This window comes from Camponotus vicinus, unplaced genomic scaffold (genome assembly GCF_025532165.1).
Source record: "Camponotus vicinus isolate PSW18456_S1 unplaced genomic scaffold, iyCamVici1.0 SCAF_12, whole genome shotgun sequence".
Lineage (NCBI taxonomy): Eukaryota > Metazoa > Arthropoda > Insecta > Hymenoptera > Formicidae > Camponotus > Camponotus vicinus.
This window is the reverse complement of record NW_028141948.1, coordinates 3,906,904-3,921,999: the sequence shown is the minus strand read 5'-3', so window position 1 is coordinate 3,921,999 and position 15,096 is coordinate 3,906,904. Positions and strand designations below refer to the sequence as shown.

The 15,096-nt window shown below is 49.4% G+C and overlaps 1 protein-coding gene and 1 long non-coding RNA gene across 2 annotated transcripts; one reads left to right on the top strand and one right to left on the bottom strand.

Annotated features, from left to right (window-relative positions):
• Positions 1 to 201: 201 nt before the first annotated feature.
• On the top strand, positions 202 to 670 carry LOC145962952 (uncharacterized). The gene is made up of 2 exons (XR_014436037.1): positions 202 to 274; positions 505 to 670. It is a non-coding gene; the product is annotated as an uncharacterized LOC145962952 (long non-coding RNA).
• A 5,072-nt stretch (positions 671 to 5,742) lies between these two features.
• On the bottom strand, positions 5,743 to 6,789 carry LOC145963210 (uncharacterized). The gene is made up of 2 exons (XM_083084928.1): positions 5,934 to 6,789; positions 5,743 to 5,753 (listed from the first exon to the last, which is right to left on the bottom strand). The coding sequence occupies exons 1-2, from the start codon at positions 6,787 to 6,789 to the stop codon at positions 5,743 to 5,745; spliced, it is 867 nt and encodes a 288-aa protein (XP_082941054.1).
• Positions 6,790 to 15,096: the final 8,307 nt, after the last annotated feature.

Sequence of the window (15,096 nt, the reverse complement as noted above, 5' to 3'; positions counted from 1 at the left end):
TCTCGCTCTTATGTCGTGCGCGAAGGACGCAACATCGGAATGCCCCCCACTACTCTACCCCCACTTTCTCTCTCGCTGCCCAGCCCGCGTACATGCGCGCTTCGCTTGTGTGAGTGTGATGTCAGTGAACGTCACACAAGCATACCGGGACACCAGTCCTGCCGGTGCGTGTACATGTGCTCAATATCACGAGGTTAAGTATCTTGAAGTGTCAATATACACAACGGATAAAACGAATATGAATAAGAATATGAACAAGAAAATATCACAAATGGTAAGAAATATTTTTATTATAAATTCTAGTTATAATCAATTAAGATAATTAATTCTAATTTTTTTAATTTTAATGCTTCTTAGAATTAAAATTACTTGTTATTTTTTACATTATGTTATTATTTACTCTTTTTTTTATAAGAGAGAATTTTAATAAGGTTATGTTACTTTTTTCATATTTATTATTATATATAAAGTCTATCCTTTTTCTTCATAAGAGATTAATTTCAGAACAAAAAATGCGGGTATTATGGCTGGATCCTATCGAGCAAAGTGGACCCATTGCAGCATTCCTGTTTCTCCGATTATGATACAAATGTAAACGTACTGCTCATGGATGAAAATAATGTTATAACAATAAACTGAAATATAGAATATAAACACTATAATAAATAAACACTATTTTTAATATTTTGACAGCACACGTTCAAAGGACATTTAAGGATATTTAACATCTTTCGCCTTTTGAACATGTATATGCTTCAGGGATGTTATAATTAAATTAACACCTATTATTTAATATCATTATCTATATTACTTGGCAGTTATTATTATTTTATAATTTGCTGAAGACTTTTGTGGATTAACAGTTCGCTAACACTATGTAAATCGGTGATATTTTTAGGAGCAGTGTGCGTGCCACATTCGCAACATACGTTACGCGAAATCACATCCCGAGGTACCCATGGAGCGGAATAAGCAAAGCGTAACGATTAGTATATTCCAATAATTACTTTTAAATCATTCTATTTACAAGTAATTATTATAATCATGTTTATAAATATAATATTTAATGGATTTCCTGTTAGAAATATTTAATTTAATGCATAAAACATTGAAATAAAATTTAAACAAATTTTAAATGGAGACTCGTGATTGGTCACATGCAATCCGCGCTGCTCTCGTTACGCTCCATGGGTACATAGGGATCGTGAATCCGCGCAACGAAAATAGCGGAATGCCTGTGATTGGTCGAGGCTCCCGTTCCGCGATTTTCTGCGTACGCCGTTCCGCTCCATGGGTTTACACCCTAAGAGTTCCGCGATCTTCGCGAGCGGAATCGCGAGCGTTGCAGCGAGATAAGAGCTTTTCCGAAGTCGTAAGCGGTCGTATAATGCGGTTAATCAGCGGTTTAATAAAGAGATAGCGGAAGTCCGAGTGAGTAAGCGGTCGTTATAAGCGGTTTTACTATGCGGTTTAACTAAGCGGCGATATCGAAAGAACAGCGGACTGCGCTGACTTTTCGGCGGTCGGCCCTTTTATCGAGGGGCCCCATTGTTGCGAGGGCCAATTAATTTCGAAAATTAGCGGTGACCTCAGGGCACCGTGTATGATAGGCAGCCGCTGAGGTCTGACGTGTGAAATTTTGCCGTGAGCATGCGTGAGTCAACTTTTGATCAGCTGATTCGCTCACAGCTGATCACGTCACGCGGTTGCGCATGCTCAGGCGACGCAAGCGTTGGTTGGCATTGTTTTGCCAAATTGTTTGGATGAGATGACAAAACACGAGTAGACAATGATGATACGTCTTTTTTTTTTGACGACTCGAATCGTCGAGAAAGTTCGAGCGATACGAAATTTAGATTTAGTTAATAATCTTTTTCTCGATTTCGAACATTCCGCCCGCCTCGTCAGTACATGACGAAATAATTCCATATGTGCGGATGAACAGGTATCGCGGTTGAATCGATACACTATTGATTTTTGATCAATACGTGCGACGGCGCGTACGGTGACGCGATAAGATGGCCGTCGCGTGCCAGTGACGTAATGCGGGAGCACGTGTTATGCATTTCGCGAGTATTTCGCGGCGGTGAACGATCGTGATCGCGTGAATGTGGTAAAGTGATGACAGTGCGTTAATTGTGCGCGTAATCAAGATTTTCGAAAATGATCTTGCGAGTGATTGCAGTGTATATGATAGAAATTAATCGTGTGCGGTGTAACAAGAGTTCGGCGATTAATTTTTACATAGATTGAAGATGGTAAATGAAAGTGATTAATGAAAATGATAGTAAAATCACGCGACAAATGAGTGTTACAGAGAACGCGGCTAAACACATGATAAAGAAACGCGGAAATGTGACGGATTGATAATATATACAGTATATTATAATGTAGCAACGCGAGACAAAGAAAGCCGGCAGTTTCGGCGTTTTCGCGTGTCCGGAGGTGACGGCTGCGTCGTATTGTACGCCCCAGGAAGCTGGCCAGTAGGACGTTGTGTCGCCGTCGGTGACACCCGGCAGTGATTCGCAGAAGTCAATGCAGCGGAGAAGAGCGGAGTGTCTTGGGCTCGGTGATCGCTTGGCTGAGAGCGTTGAGCGATCCGACGGCTCGATGTTCAGGTAGTTCTCCGTCGGGCACGTCGTCGCTTGGCCAGAAGGCTTAGTCCTGGAGGAGTCAGGCTGATCTCGTCCTCCGCAACGGATGGCTGATACGGCCGTTGGGCAGAATGACCCTGGAGTTCGACCGGAGGTAGGTGGGCGCTATGGACAAACCTAGAAAAGTGCAAATGAGAACAATGTGATTTGTCGTGAGTGTGACCGTGCACAGTTAGAGCCGCGGCAACGGTCGTGGTTTCGTCGGGGCAACCTTGCCCTTGGCAGCCAATCAGTGTGGCGCGGTTTGACCACTTCGCGAGTCGATGCTCCTGCGGGACTCCAGCCAGGATGCTATCGTCGGTGGCGGCCCTCTTTCTGCAAGGGATCCCGCCCGCCGTGCACGGACTGCAAAGTTCTTGCGGTGTGAGAGCATCAGGAGCGGACAGTTCCTTCCCCTGCTCTCTGGGTCGCTGAACCAGCTCGTTCAGCTTGCGGTTGACATAACTGTTGTGGTAGCGGAGCGTGATCCTGCTGCTTCCTGACAGGATCCAGCCCAGAGCCGTTTTCTGGGCGATTGGCTCGTCCGCACGGCCCTTGCGGAGTCCATCCTGAAGGATGGCTGAGTAGACGTCGGCGCCGAGCAGAAGATCGATTGGATCCTGGTCGAAATGCCGTGGATCTGCCAGCGGGAGTCCACGGATATGAGGCCAGGTGGACATGTGCCCGGAATACGAGGAGAGGTGCAGCAGAACGTGCGCGATGACGGAGAGAGTAGTTCCGGTTGTCTCAGAAGAGAGGCTCAGTGAAGTCTTGCCGTGAGTGGCTCCTGTTGATGCTCCTCCGATCCCCATGATCGTCAACGAGGAGCGAGTTCGCGGCAGACGTAACCGTTGTGTCAGGGCTTCCGAGACGAGAGAGACTTCGGATCCCTGGTCGACCAAGACGCGGACAGCTTGAGGCCTCCCCCTGTGGTCGGCGATGGTTACGCGTGCGGTGGCGAGGAGGATCGCCTTGCGGTTTGATTTTGGCAGCACGGCGGAGAGTGAACTGACCTCGGCGGACGTTGATGACTGGTACGCATCATGCAGCAGAGTGTGGTGCCGAGATTGGCACAAAGCGCACGTCTTGATCGACTGACATTGCGCCATGAAATGAGTGCCGAGGCAGTTGAAGCACAATCGGTTAGCTTCTACGAAGGACTTCCTGTCGCTCGCGGACTTCCCCTTGAATTGTGAGCACTGCATGAGTGAGTGCTCTCCCTTGCACACGACGCACTTAGAAGCGTCGGAAGTGTGCTTTGTGAAGTGCGACTTCGCTGACCGTGCGGCATCTTCGGACTTCGCGGCGGACCTTGGCTTGGCGGCATTCAAGGTGAGTATCCTCTTAAAGTTGAGCAGGGCGTCGTGGTCCGGCGGATCGAAGGAATCGCACGTGGAGGATTCCCATTCGAGTCGAGTGCGCGGATCGAATAGCTCGACAACGAGGTAGTTGAACAGGTCCATTCCGTGGGAGGCGATGGGCCTATCAATGCTCTCCTGAGCATTCACAACGGTGGTGACGGCGTTGTAGACGCGGTTCAACTCCTCGGCGGTCTCGGACTTCATCCTCGGCACGGCGGTGAACGCGGCGAAGTTGGAGCGGATGAGTTCTCGCTTATTTTCGTAATGTTTGCTCAAAAGTGTCCAAGCTCGCTCATAATTGTTTCCCGTGACTGATAATGGGCTAACCAATCTCTCCGCAGGTCCTTGGAGGCAGGAGCGGAGATAATGGAGCTTTTCGACAGCTGATATGGACGAGTTGTCGCCGATTATCGACAAGAACAAGTCGCGGAACGCGGGCCAATCCTCGTACGCGCCCGAGAACGTCTGGAGTTTGATGCGCGGCAACGAGGTTCTTGGAGCCTGCTCTGGACCTGGCTCGCTTTTGGACGCGGTGGGCGCTTCGCCCTTGAGTTTTTCGGCATAACTGGCTAGCGTGCTGCGTTGCGTCACGTATGTATTCTCCGCGACATCAATAAAATCGGATTTGGCGTACTCACTCTCATGGTACTTTTCTTTCAGAGCCGCTCGAATAAGCTCGTGCTGAGTCTCGATTTTCCCCCACAGGTTGTCGAGGATGGTGAGACGAGCCTGGATGGCGCCAAGGGTGATGTTGCTGACACCCATCTTCCGCAAATTGTCTACGGAACGAGACATGCGACCGTAGATGTCGCTTTGCGCCTCCAACAACGTTTTCAAATCGGCACTCATTTTAACTGATTTCTTGTCTTTACAGGAAACTCACTGCACAAAACTGATCGGCACTGTGGATGTCACCCACGAAACTGCGGATGAAGATGATAAAAATCCGGCTCGAAGGACCAAAAATGTTCGCGAGCGGAATCCGACAGTGCGACGTTAGGAGCGGAAGATGTTAGAGTGAAAAAGTGCGCCACGTTTGACAAAACGAAAAGTGACATTCATTAAAGTCAAAGGTAAAAACAAGAGTGTTCAGTGCAGCGATTGAGTGATTCGCGGAACAGCGGTGTAACGGAGTAAGAGTTCCGCGATCTTCGCGAGCGGAATCGCGAGCGTTGCAGCGAGATAAGAGCTTTTCCGAAGTCGTAAGCGGTCGTATAATGCGGTTAATCAGCGGTTTAATAAAGAGATAGCGGAAGTCCGAGTGAGTAAGCGGTCGTTATAAGCGGTTTTACTATGCGGTTTAACTAAGCGGCGATATCGAAAGAACAGCGAACTGCGCTGACTTTTCGGCGGTCGGCCCTTTTATCGAGGGGCCCCATCGTTGCGAGGGCCAATTAATTTCGAAGATTAGCGGTGACCTCAGGGCGCCGTGTATGATAGGCGGCCGTTGAGGTCTGACGTGTGAAATTTTGCCGTGAGCATGCGTGAGTCAACTTTGATCAGCTGATTCGCTCACAGCTGATCACGTCACGCGGTTGCGCATGCTCAGGCGACGCAAGCGTTGGAATGGCGGTTGGCATTGTTTTGCCAAATTGTTTGGATGAGATGACAAAACACGAGTAGACAATGATGATACGTCCTTTTTTTTTGACGACTCGAATCGTCGAGAAAGTTCGAGCGATACGAAATTTAGATTTAGTTAATAATCTTTTTCTCGATTTCGAACAACCACAGACATCGTTCTCTCAGAATATTTCTATGAATTCCAATAACAACATATCTGTATTACAACTTGACCGGGTAAATATAATATATATTTGCAATTATAACAAATGTACGAAATAAAATGTACTTTATATACAGGGTGATTCAGAACAAATGTTTGTCTTTAAAAAAATAAATTGTCGAGTCTATTCTAAGACGATTTTTCCTTTACCAAAATTGGACTGGACACGCCGAAGTTCGGCAATTTCGTTCGTCCACCAGTACGTTGCCCGGCGCGAGCAGGACTTGGTCCGGGGCATGGATGCATTACATGCATCTTCCATAACGCCCCGGAGCCATTTAACCTCATACTCGAGGTCCTGCCCCGGCTCTTTGGCTCCACACCTCCAAAGCGCCTCCTTCAAGGCGTCCTCCAGCGCCTCTTCATCCAGCTTAGTGAGAGTCCACCTTCTCGTGTCTCCCCCTTTATCAGTTTGGCGATTTGTCCGCTGGCGCGCGTTATCAACGACCACCTCAATATAGAGGTGGTCAGAGAGGGATTCTTTCCCCAGCACGCGCCAGCTGTGCACCTTCTGCGCCACCCACTGGGAGCCGAACGTCACATCGACTATAGACTCCCCTTGTGGGCGGATGCAAGTGCTTGCTCGGCCTCTATTTAGTATAGAGAGGCCGAGCGCCATCGCCCAACCAAGAAGGATCCTGCCGCACCCGTTGGGGGTGCTACTCCCCCAAGCCGGGGACTTTGCGTTGAAGTCCCCGGCTATTATTATAGAGTGGATGGTGGCCCCTCGGACCACCGCTCCCACTCTCTCCAGGCACCTCTCAAATGCGGCAAGATCCCAACTAGGGGAGGCATAACATGATATTATCATGGTGGGCCCCCACTTTACTGCAGCATACCCCTCCCCCACTTCGACTTTTTCAAGGGGAGGGGAGCCACGAACTCTAGCCCTAAATACAGCGGCCGAGCTGCCAGTAGACCCCACCCAATTAGGGCTATTGGGGATTTTATACGGCTCGGCCACTACTACCACCTCATAACTACGCTCTGTCACGCACTGGTACATAATGTCTTGTGCACGGCGGGCGTGGTTTAGGTTTATTTGGAGGAGCCTCATCACTTAGTTGTGATTTTGAGACTCCTCCAAGTCGACTTCCATTTTTTCAGCCCCCCCCCCCGTCTTTAACTTCCTTGGGGGGCTGCTGTGAGGGCTTCCTCTCTCTCCTCTGCCTTTGAGGCTTAGGGGCCTCTTCCTTTTCACCATTGCTGGTGGGAGGAGGAGGGGCTCTCTCTCCCTCCAGCCCCTTACTTTCCTCTTGTTGAGGAGGGTTTTGTGCCGATGGAGGAGGGGGTTGTCCTCGGCCCCCCTTTCTCTTCTTCCCTTTTGGGGGGCGCACGGCTTGGAGCCTACCCTGTGCGCAGCAGGTCTTCCAATCTCAGCGCATACAGGGAAGTGCTCCGGTGCGCGGCAGTCCCGTGCAGCGTGTCCCGACCTTCCGCATCTGTAGCATAGATTGCTACGGTCGGGGCCGCTGCACTGGGCTATCATGTGCCCTTTTTTCAAACATCTGAAGCACTGGAGAGGTCTTCTCTCCAGTGCTTCAACCCTAGCACGGACCCAGCCGACCTGGATTGTTTTCGCTGCAACTATTTTATTAGCCGCAGCGATTGGGCAGCGGACCCATGCTGTACCTGGGCCCCCGCCGACAAATTGAACCTCCCCGGATTTAATATCATCCGTGGAGCATCCGCCATTTGCGGTCACCGCCTTCCCTATGTCCGCGGGCACGACAGACTCGTCTAGCCCGCGGATTCTGAACTCCGCCATCATAACTGGGCGGGAGACTCAAACTCCTTCTCTCTGCCCCACTACCTCCCTCAGCCTGGACGCCAGGACGTCCGCCTTTTTCTCTTTGTCGGGGCCTCCAATTTCGTAAATTTGGGCCCCGGTGACGGCCTTCCTCGCCGTCAGTCCTCCAATCTCGAGGGAGGCCAGGTCGATCTTCTCGACCGCCTCCCTAAGTACCTCCCTGTATCTGGCGGGTGGACACGTTATAACCACCGCGGCGGTACGTGGGGGCTTCCTCTTGCCCTTTCTTTTTAGGAAAGGGAAGAGGGGGAGGAGGGAGATCCAGGCTGGGCCTGTTGGGTCTGGTTTGGGGAATTCCCCTCACCAGGCCTCTTGGGTTTAACCCAAGGGGGGCGCGCCTTGCGCGTTGACCCTGGTTTTGCCCTCGTATTGGGCCCTCCTAACCACCACCCGGGACCACATCTCCCCCTCTTTGGTTGAGGTGGGGGGCGGCCCCGATTTGGTGGGGGTGGGTGCCTTGGCTCTCTCCGTCGTGGGCTTTTGCAGGCGTCGGCCGGGATCCGGTTGATTTCGGGAGGGGGTGGGTTTACCCCCAGCCTTGCCTCCCTCAACCGCCGGCGTCTTGGTCGCAGTGGAGCTGGAAGTCCCCGATTCCTCAGCCTTACCGGTCTTCCTCTTCTTCTTCTTCTTTTTCTTCTTCTCCTGTGCTCTCTGTTGAGTTAACACAGGAGAGAAAGTAACTGCTGCGCCTAGCGCACCTTCCTTCTTCTGGGAGGGGAGAACATTGCTTCTTCCCACCCTGACAATTGGAGCGGTGAGGGGCGCAAGCTGGGGGCGGATTTCCTCCTCAGCCATTCGCAGCGCATCCATGCTGGCCTCGATCATTTTGAGCTGGGCCCCAAGAGCCGCGCGTTCAGCCTCCTTTTCGGTGTCCCCCAAAAGGGCGACACTTTTCGTGGCCAGCTCCGCCCTTTGCAAGGCTAGGGAATCGAATGCCATCCTATCTCGCGGTCTTATTCCGGGAGGGTAGGTCTCAACCTTTCTGGCAACTCCTCCTATTGACGGCCCTTCGCAGTAGCGGTTAGCCACCTGTGATGCCTCCCTACTCTCCCTTACCCCTGATGGTTTTCCACCCATTGGGAGTGGGGAGAGGGTTGTGATCCGAGGAGTGGGTGGGGCAGGAACGCCCATCTCCTCGTCGTTCTCCACGATGGCCCTCTTTCTGGGACGGTCCGGTGTCGGAGACTTGGGTGGGTGTCTTTCTAGGCTCTCCACCTTCTTCTTCAGCACCTCTATCTGGCTCTCCAGGCGCCGTTCTCTTTCAGAGGAGCCAGAATCTTCCACCATCTCTCTCTCTCTCTGGCCCTGTCAGTCAGAATCGCCGCCCTGGTGACGGCAGCGGCCTCCTTCAAGGCATGAACCAGGCTGCCCTTCATTTTTAAGGAGCAGCTGGCCCTGAAGATCTGCGTTGTCCCGTCCAAGACACGGGACTGCAGATCCAGGGTGGGGGCATGTAGAAGCTCTCTCTCGATGTCCGCCTCCCTTTCAAGGAAGGCCTCCCACTGCCTCGTCTTCGGTGTAGCAGGCACGAGTGCCTCCTTCACCCTGGCCTCCATTTCCTCTTGCCGTCTCGCCTCTTTCTTCGCCTCCCTGATCTGGCGAGTGCCAGCCCACTTGAATATGGTGGTGGGGCGGCCTCTCTCCCTCCTAACCGGGAGTGTATCCTCTCCCTCCTCATTCCAGGATTCTGAGGACATTTTTACCGTCCTATCATCTCCCCACTCCTCTGCCAGCGAATCACGATTGTAGTCGTGTTGTTGCGACAGAAGGGGAGGGTGGAGGGACGGAGGAATGTTCTCTTTATCCTCCCCCTCCTTTCCTTCCTGTTCTCCCGGGAATCGGTGCTGCTTTAGCAACACCGTAAGTACCTGGGAGCACCTCTCGCGTGGGAACTCGTGTTGCTTTGACAACACCACCAGTACCCGGGAGAGGTTCCTCCTCCTTTTCTCTCTCTCTCTCTTCCTATCATCCTTTTGGATGACTATGTGGCCCTCATGCCTCTCTACTCTCTTGATATAGACTTTTGGGGTCATGTTGAGTGAGAGGGAGAGCGCTTTAGTGAGGGTCTCCTTTTTCCTCTGGAGAGAGGTCCCCTTCTTGTGGATGGGAGTTGAGCGACAACTCTCTTCTATCTTCATCCTTGTTGTCCTTTTGGGCCTCTTAGAATCTGCAGGGGTGGAACAGGATGCAACGTCCAGGTTTCCCGCATTCTCCTGCTCTTCATTTTCATTTTTTATTATTATTTTTTTGTTGTTGTGGGATTGTGTTGGTAGTGTCTGTCATTTTTAAAATAATCCCACTCTCCCCTGTCAGCTCCCTGGACCGGGTATACCCTCACCCCCGCCGAGAGTGTCCCGAAACATGACCGGCAACACTCCCGACAGGGGGCCCCAAGTTTCCCCGGGGGGTCCAGATACACCTCGGGCCGGCGGCCATAGGCAACGCCGGCACTGGGTCCCAGCCCCTTACTCACCCACGGGAGTTTTGACGCTCCCGTTGACACTGCCAGGGGCGGCGCCACTTGGGGGGTCCCACGGACGGTTGGGACGGGGCAGCCGCCCCCCTATCCCGTCTTACCCGCCGTGGCGACCAGCCGCTCCCTATCGGTAATCACGTCCGAGTCGGGAGCAAGCGCCGTCCCGGTGGGGGCCGCTTCGGAGGGGGAAACGGTCACGGCCACCCACCGGGTGCACTACCTCTCGCCGCCAGGCCCCGACCTGGGAATGCGTCCCAGCGGCCCTGGCGGCAGTCCCCCAACAGGGATCGGTAAGGGGGGGCAACTGCTCCCCACCCCCTAACCTTGTGGGGGTCTTCTCCGTCACACCGGTCCGAGCCAGGAATATGTCCTGGTGGCCCGGTGCAACCCAGCCCGACAGCCTGGGAGTCCCAAGACTGCCGGCCCGTCTTCCCCCCAAACAGGTGCGCTCCCCAGCACCACGTACTGGGGCCGCTTTCCTGCCGACCTGAAGACCCCCTACCTCCTTGCGGGACACAGCACCTATCCATGCTGGGGGTGAGTACCCAGCTATAGGCACACCCCACGGCATGAAGTGGGCCTGCCACCGCAGGAACAACCGGGGCTAGCCCTCGGTGTCCTTACTGCGGGACGCTGGAAAGGCCCCCCATGCCGGGACGCACGCCCCCAGGAGGACGTCGCCCCCAGACACAAGAGACCCCCCCAGTCACCGCATCTCCCCCACTGGGACTCAGGCTAACCCCCATGCCAGGATGCCAGGGGATGCCTAAAAAGGACGTCATCCCCAAACACGAGGGCGCCTTCGTCCCCTCCCCCTTAGCAGACCAAAGCTACTGATCCCCCCGGGCGGGAGCACCCGCCTAAGCCATTGGGGTGGTAGGCCCCGCCGCAAGCAGCAGGGTCACCCCTAGCGGTCATGGTAGACCGGGCGATTGAAGTTAGGGCCGCCTACCCCTATGCGCATCAGGCCAGAGTGCCCGGAGGGAGCGCAACCCCCTTCTCTCCCCTTCCTGGGAGAGGAAGTGCAATGGACGTTCTTAGTAGGGCCCCGCCCCCCCAGGCCGGAACGGCAGCCATTGACTAGCCGAACCGCCCCGGGAGACCGAGGACCCCTTAAGCTTCCCTACCACATCAAGGTGGCGTCCGTCGGGGGAGCACTTCACCTCCTTCATCCTCCCCCCTTTTTTCTTAAACCTCATCACCTTAGTTTTTCCCACATTGATTTCCAACTTTTTCTTATCTAGGTACCCCTCTAACTTTCCCAGCATATGAATCATCCCCTCTTCCTTCTCAGCTAACAGCACCATATCGTCCGCATACGCCAAGCAATATACTTTCTCCTCCCCCAGTTTCACTCCTCTCCAGCCATCACGCCGTTGTAAAAAATGGCATATACATAAGTCAAAGCAAAAAATTAATAAGACTAAAATTATTTGCTATTTTTTGCTGCTTTATACTTCCACGAATATTTCTTTTTGCTCCAACTATTAAAAAGTTATGAAGAGCTAGATAGCATGAGATTAAGTTATCATACCATTGCAAAAAATGTCATATATACAGGGTTAAAAACTTTTCGCAGTCCCGAAGTGTGAAGGTAGATTGGTTCAAATTAAGAAGGAAGGTCTTCTACTGTTTTGCGATATTTGTAATAATTAACGAAAAATTAATAAAAGAAGATCGGCCAATGCGCGTGGCTAGAAGTGCGCGGCGGCGAAGGTGGTCTCATTTTAACATAATGACGGCGCGCGGCGAAGTGGTGATTGGAAAAGGGAGAAGCCTTCGCCGCGCGCCTACATACTCATCGTTCCTTCCCTCCCCAATCACCGCTTCACTGCGCGCCGCCATTATGTTACAGTGAGATCGCCTTCATCGCCGCGCACTTCTACTCACGCGCATTGGAAGATCTTCTTTAATTAATTTTTTGTTAATTATTGCGAATATCGTAAAACAGTAGAGGACCTTCTTTCTTAATTGAGCCAATCTACCTTCACACTTCGGGACTGCGAAAAGTTTTCAGACACCCTGTAGAAGTCAAAGCAAAAAATTAACAATACTAAAATTATTTGCTATTTTTTACTGCTTTATATTTCCATGAATATTTTTTTGCTCCAGTTTTTAAAAAAATATCAAGAACAAAATGCGGCGCTCTAGAGTAATCACATTAAAGAAATTAATTACTCGCATTATTATAGTATCAAAATGTTTCCTGAATTATTTGCTCGAGAAATAAGTTAAAATGTTTATACTTTATTTATTATACTAATGTCTATTTGAATAGAACGCGCGCGGCGAAACGGTGATTGGAGAAGGGAAGAGCTTTCGCCGCGCGCCTACACACTCATCGCTCCTCCCCTCCCCAATCACCGTTTCGCCGCGCGCCGCCATTATGTTACAATGAGACCACCTTCACCGCCACGCACTTCTAGCCACGCGCATTAGTCGATCTTCTTTAATTAATTTTTCATTAATTATTACGGATATCGCAAAATAGTATAGGACCTTCCTTCTTAGTTTGAACCAATCTACCTTCACACTTCGGGACTGCGAAAATTTTCCTGACACCCTGTATAACAGAGTGTATCTGAAATGATGCACTAAACTTTAGGAGCGTATTCTAGAGGTTAAAATAAGACTTTTTTTTCTATGAACATGGGTCCGCAAATGAACTCCCTCCGAGCTAGAGGCCCCTAAAGTTTGGGGAAAAAATTTAAAATTGGCTGTATTTCAGAAAAAAAAGATTTTGACGTTACCTATCACCCTCTCTTGAGAGATAAATAAATTTGCGTTGCGGATGTTTGGTCAATTTCACCCATTTTCGAATTTTAGCTCGGAGGGGGGTTCACTTGCGGACCCATGTTCATAAAAAAAAAAGTCGGTAAATGTTTACTTTAGGTTACACAGCTCGAAAAATTTTTATTTTCACATATATTGTAGAGGATACATTCCTAAGTAATACACCGTTTGAATTTTGCGGCGGTCTCTCTTCGTTCCTGAGATACGCAATTTTGAAATTTTATACTTACTTGTATCATCTTTTCGTTACATTCTAAATATGTTTATATTTTTCTGTTTACATTTACCGAGGTCATCTTTCTGAATAACTTTCAAAAGGTTTTAGCCGTTTGTTATTTATTAAATAGTTATTAACAAAAAAAGTTTCATGAATAGAATATAAATTGACCACATCATGTATGTTTAAGAAGAGAGAATATAGGTAATTATGCATAAAAAGGGCCCAACAATTTAAATTTATATAGAACTTAATACAATTTAATACAATTAAAAAATATCACAAATGTATGTGTACACACGCGCGCGCGCGCGCGCGGAGGGTGCAAGGGTGGCCTTCGGCCCCCCCCTCCCACAATCACCCCGCCGGTGGGGGACGCATTGCGAAGAGTTCAATCACAATGGATATATGCTGTAAGTTGTAAAGCGGGGTCCTCCTTGCCTACCGGCAGGGTGGTTGCGGGAGGGTGGCCGAAGGCTCCCCGTTGCACCCCCCGCGCGCGCGCGCGCGTGTGTGTGTGTGTGCGTGTACACATACATTTGTGATATTTTTTAATTGTATTAAATTGTATTAAATTCTATATAAATTTAAATTGTTTACCTTTTTTTTATTAGAATATTTATATTAGAATATTAATTAGAGATAGCAAACGTAAACAAAAAAATATAAACATACAAGTAAAATATAATATGAAACCGTGATGAACAAACGTAAACAAAAAATGTAAATATACACTCGTCAAAAAAATTATCGCAACACGCAATTAATATTAAAATTTCACCTAAATTCAAATAAGCGTATCTCCGCGAAAAATTATCGCATTTGAAAAATTTTTTTTTTGTTTTAAAGGGTAAAGTCTCCACTTTAAGAAACTTTCGTTAAATTTTGATTTCATTCTCTCTCCCTCTCTTCATCCCTTTAAAAGTAAGGACGTGTTTTTTTTTCAAAAAATTGCAAAGTTTGACGAACTCTACGGGGTGTACTAAATTTTTTTCGTCAATATCATCATAACTATCATAAAATATGGACTTTTCTTTACAAGTTTAAAAAAAAATTGAAGTCCGTGCGATTTTCTTTCGCGGAGTTACGGCGTATCAAAATTATCTATGCATTTTTGTGCAACCGCCAACATTTGTATTAACCGATGGGCACCACGGGGACCACTCCACATAGCGTATCGCTGTCATTCCGGGAGGTAATAAAATTACGGGATTTGTGCGTTTATATGTGGATATTCCACCCCTAATTTTCGTTTAAACGAAGAATTTTTGTTTTCCGAATGAACAACAGTATTTTTAATACTGTGAAGTTTCGTACGTACTGAAGTAAGTACTTACAGTACATAATTTCACAGTACTGAAGTTCTTACAGTACATAACTTCACAATACTGAAGTTCACACAGTATACACTGTGAAGTTATGTACTGTACTTACTTCAGTACGTACAAAACTTCATAGTATTAAAAACACTGTGTTGTTCATTCGGGAAACAAAAATGCCTCGTTTAAACGAAAATCAATGTGCGCAAATTATTGCTCTTTTGGAAGAAGGGGCAAGTCAGGCACATGTTGCAAGGCGAATGGGTGTGCATCGGGCCTCAATCTCTCGAGTTTGGGCTCGTTATGAAGAAACAGGCGGATTTCGTCGGAGAAGAGGACAAGGTCGAAGACGAGCAACATCAGCTCGAGAAGATCGTCTCATCGTAAACGCGGCAATACAAAATCCAGTAATAATTGCGCGACAAATCGCTAATGACATTCTGCCGTACAGACGAATAAGCGATCAAACAATCAGGAATCGTCTGCACGAAAGAAACTTCAGTTCGCGAGTTCGTGCTCAAGTACCAATGTTGTCTGTGGCTCATCGACGTAATCGTTTACAATATGCACGCAGTCATCAGAACTGGACTGCAAGACAATGGAACAACGTATTGTTCACTGACGAGTCGCGATTTTGCCTCTTCGGTTCTGACAGAAGAGTTCGTGTTTGGCGTCGTCAGGGACACCGTTTTGAAGAG

Bases quoted from the DNA above. Each gene is read 5' to 3' on its own strand.
- LOC145963210 (XM_083084928.1), bottom strand. From the start codon at position 6,789: ATGTACCAGTGCGTGACAGAGCGTAGTTATGAGGTGGTAGTAGTGGCC.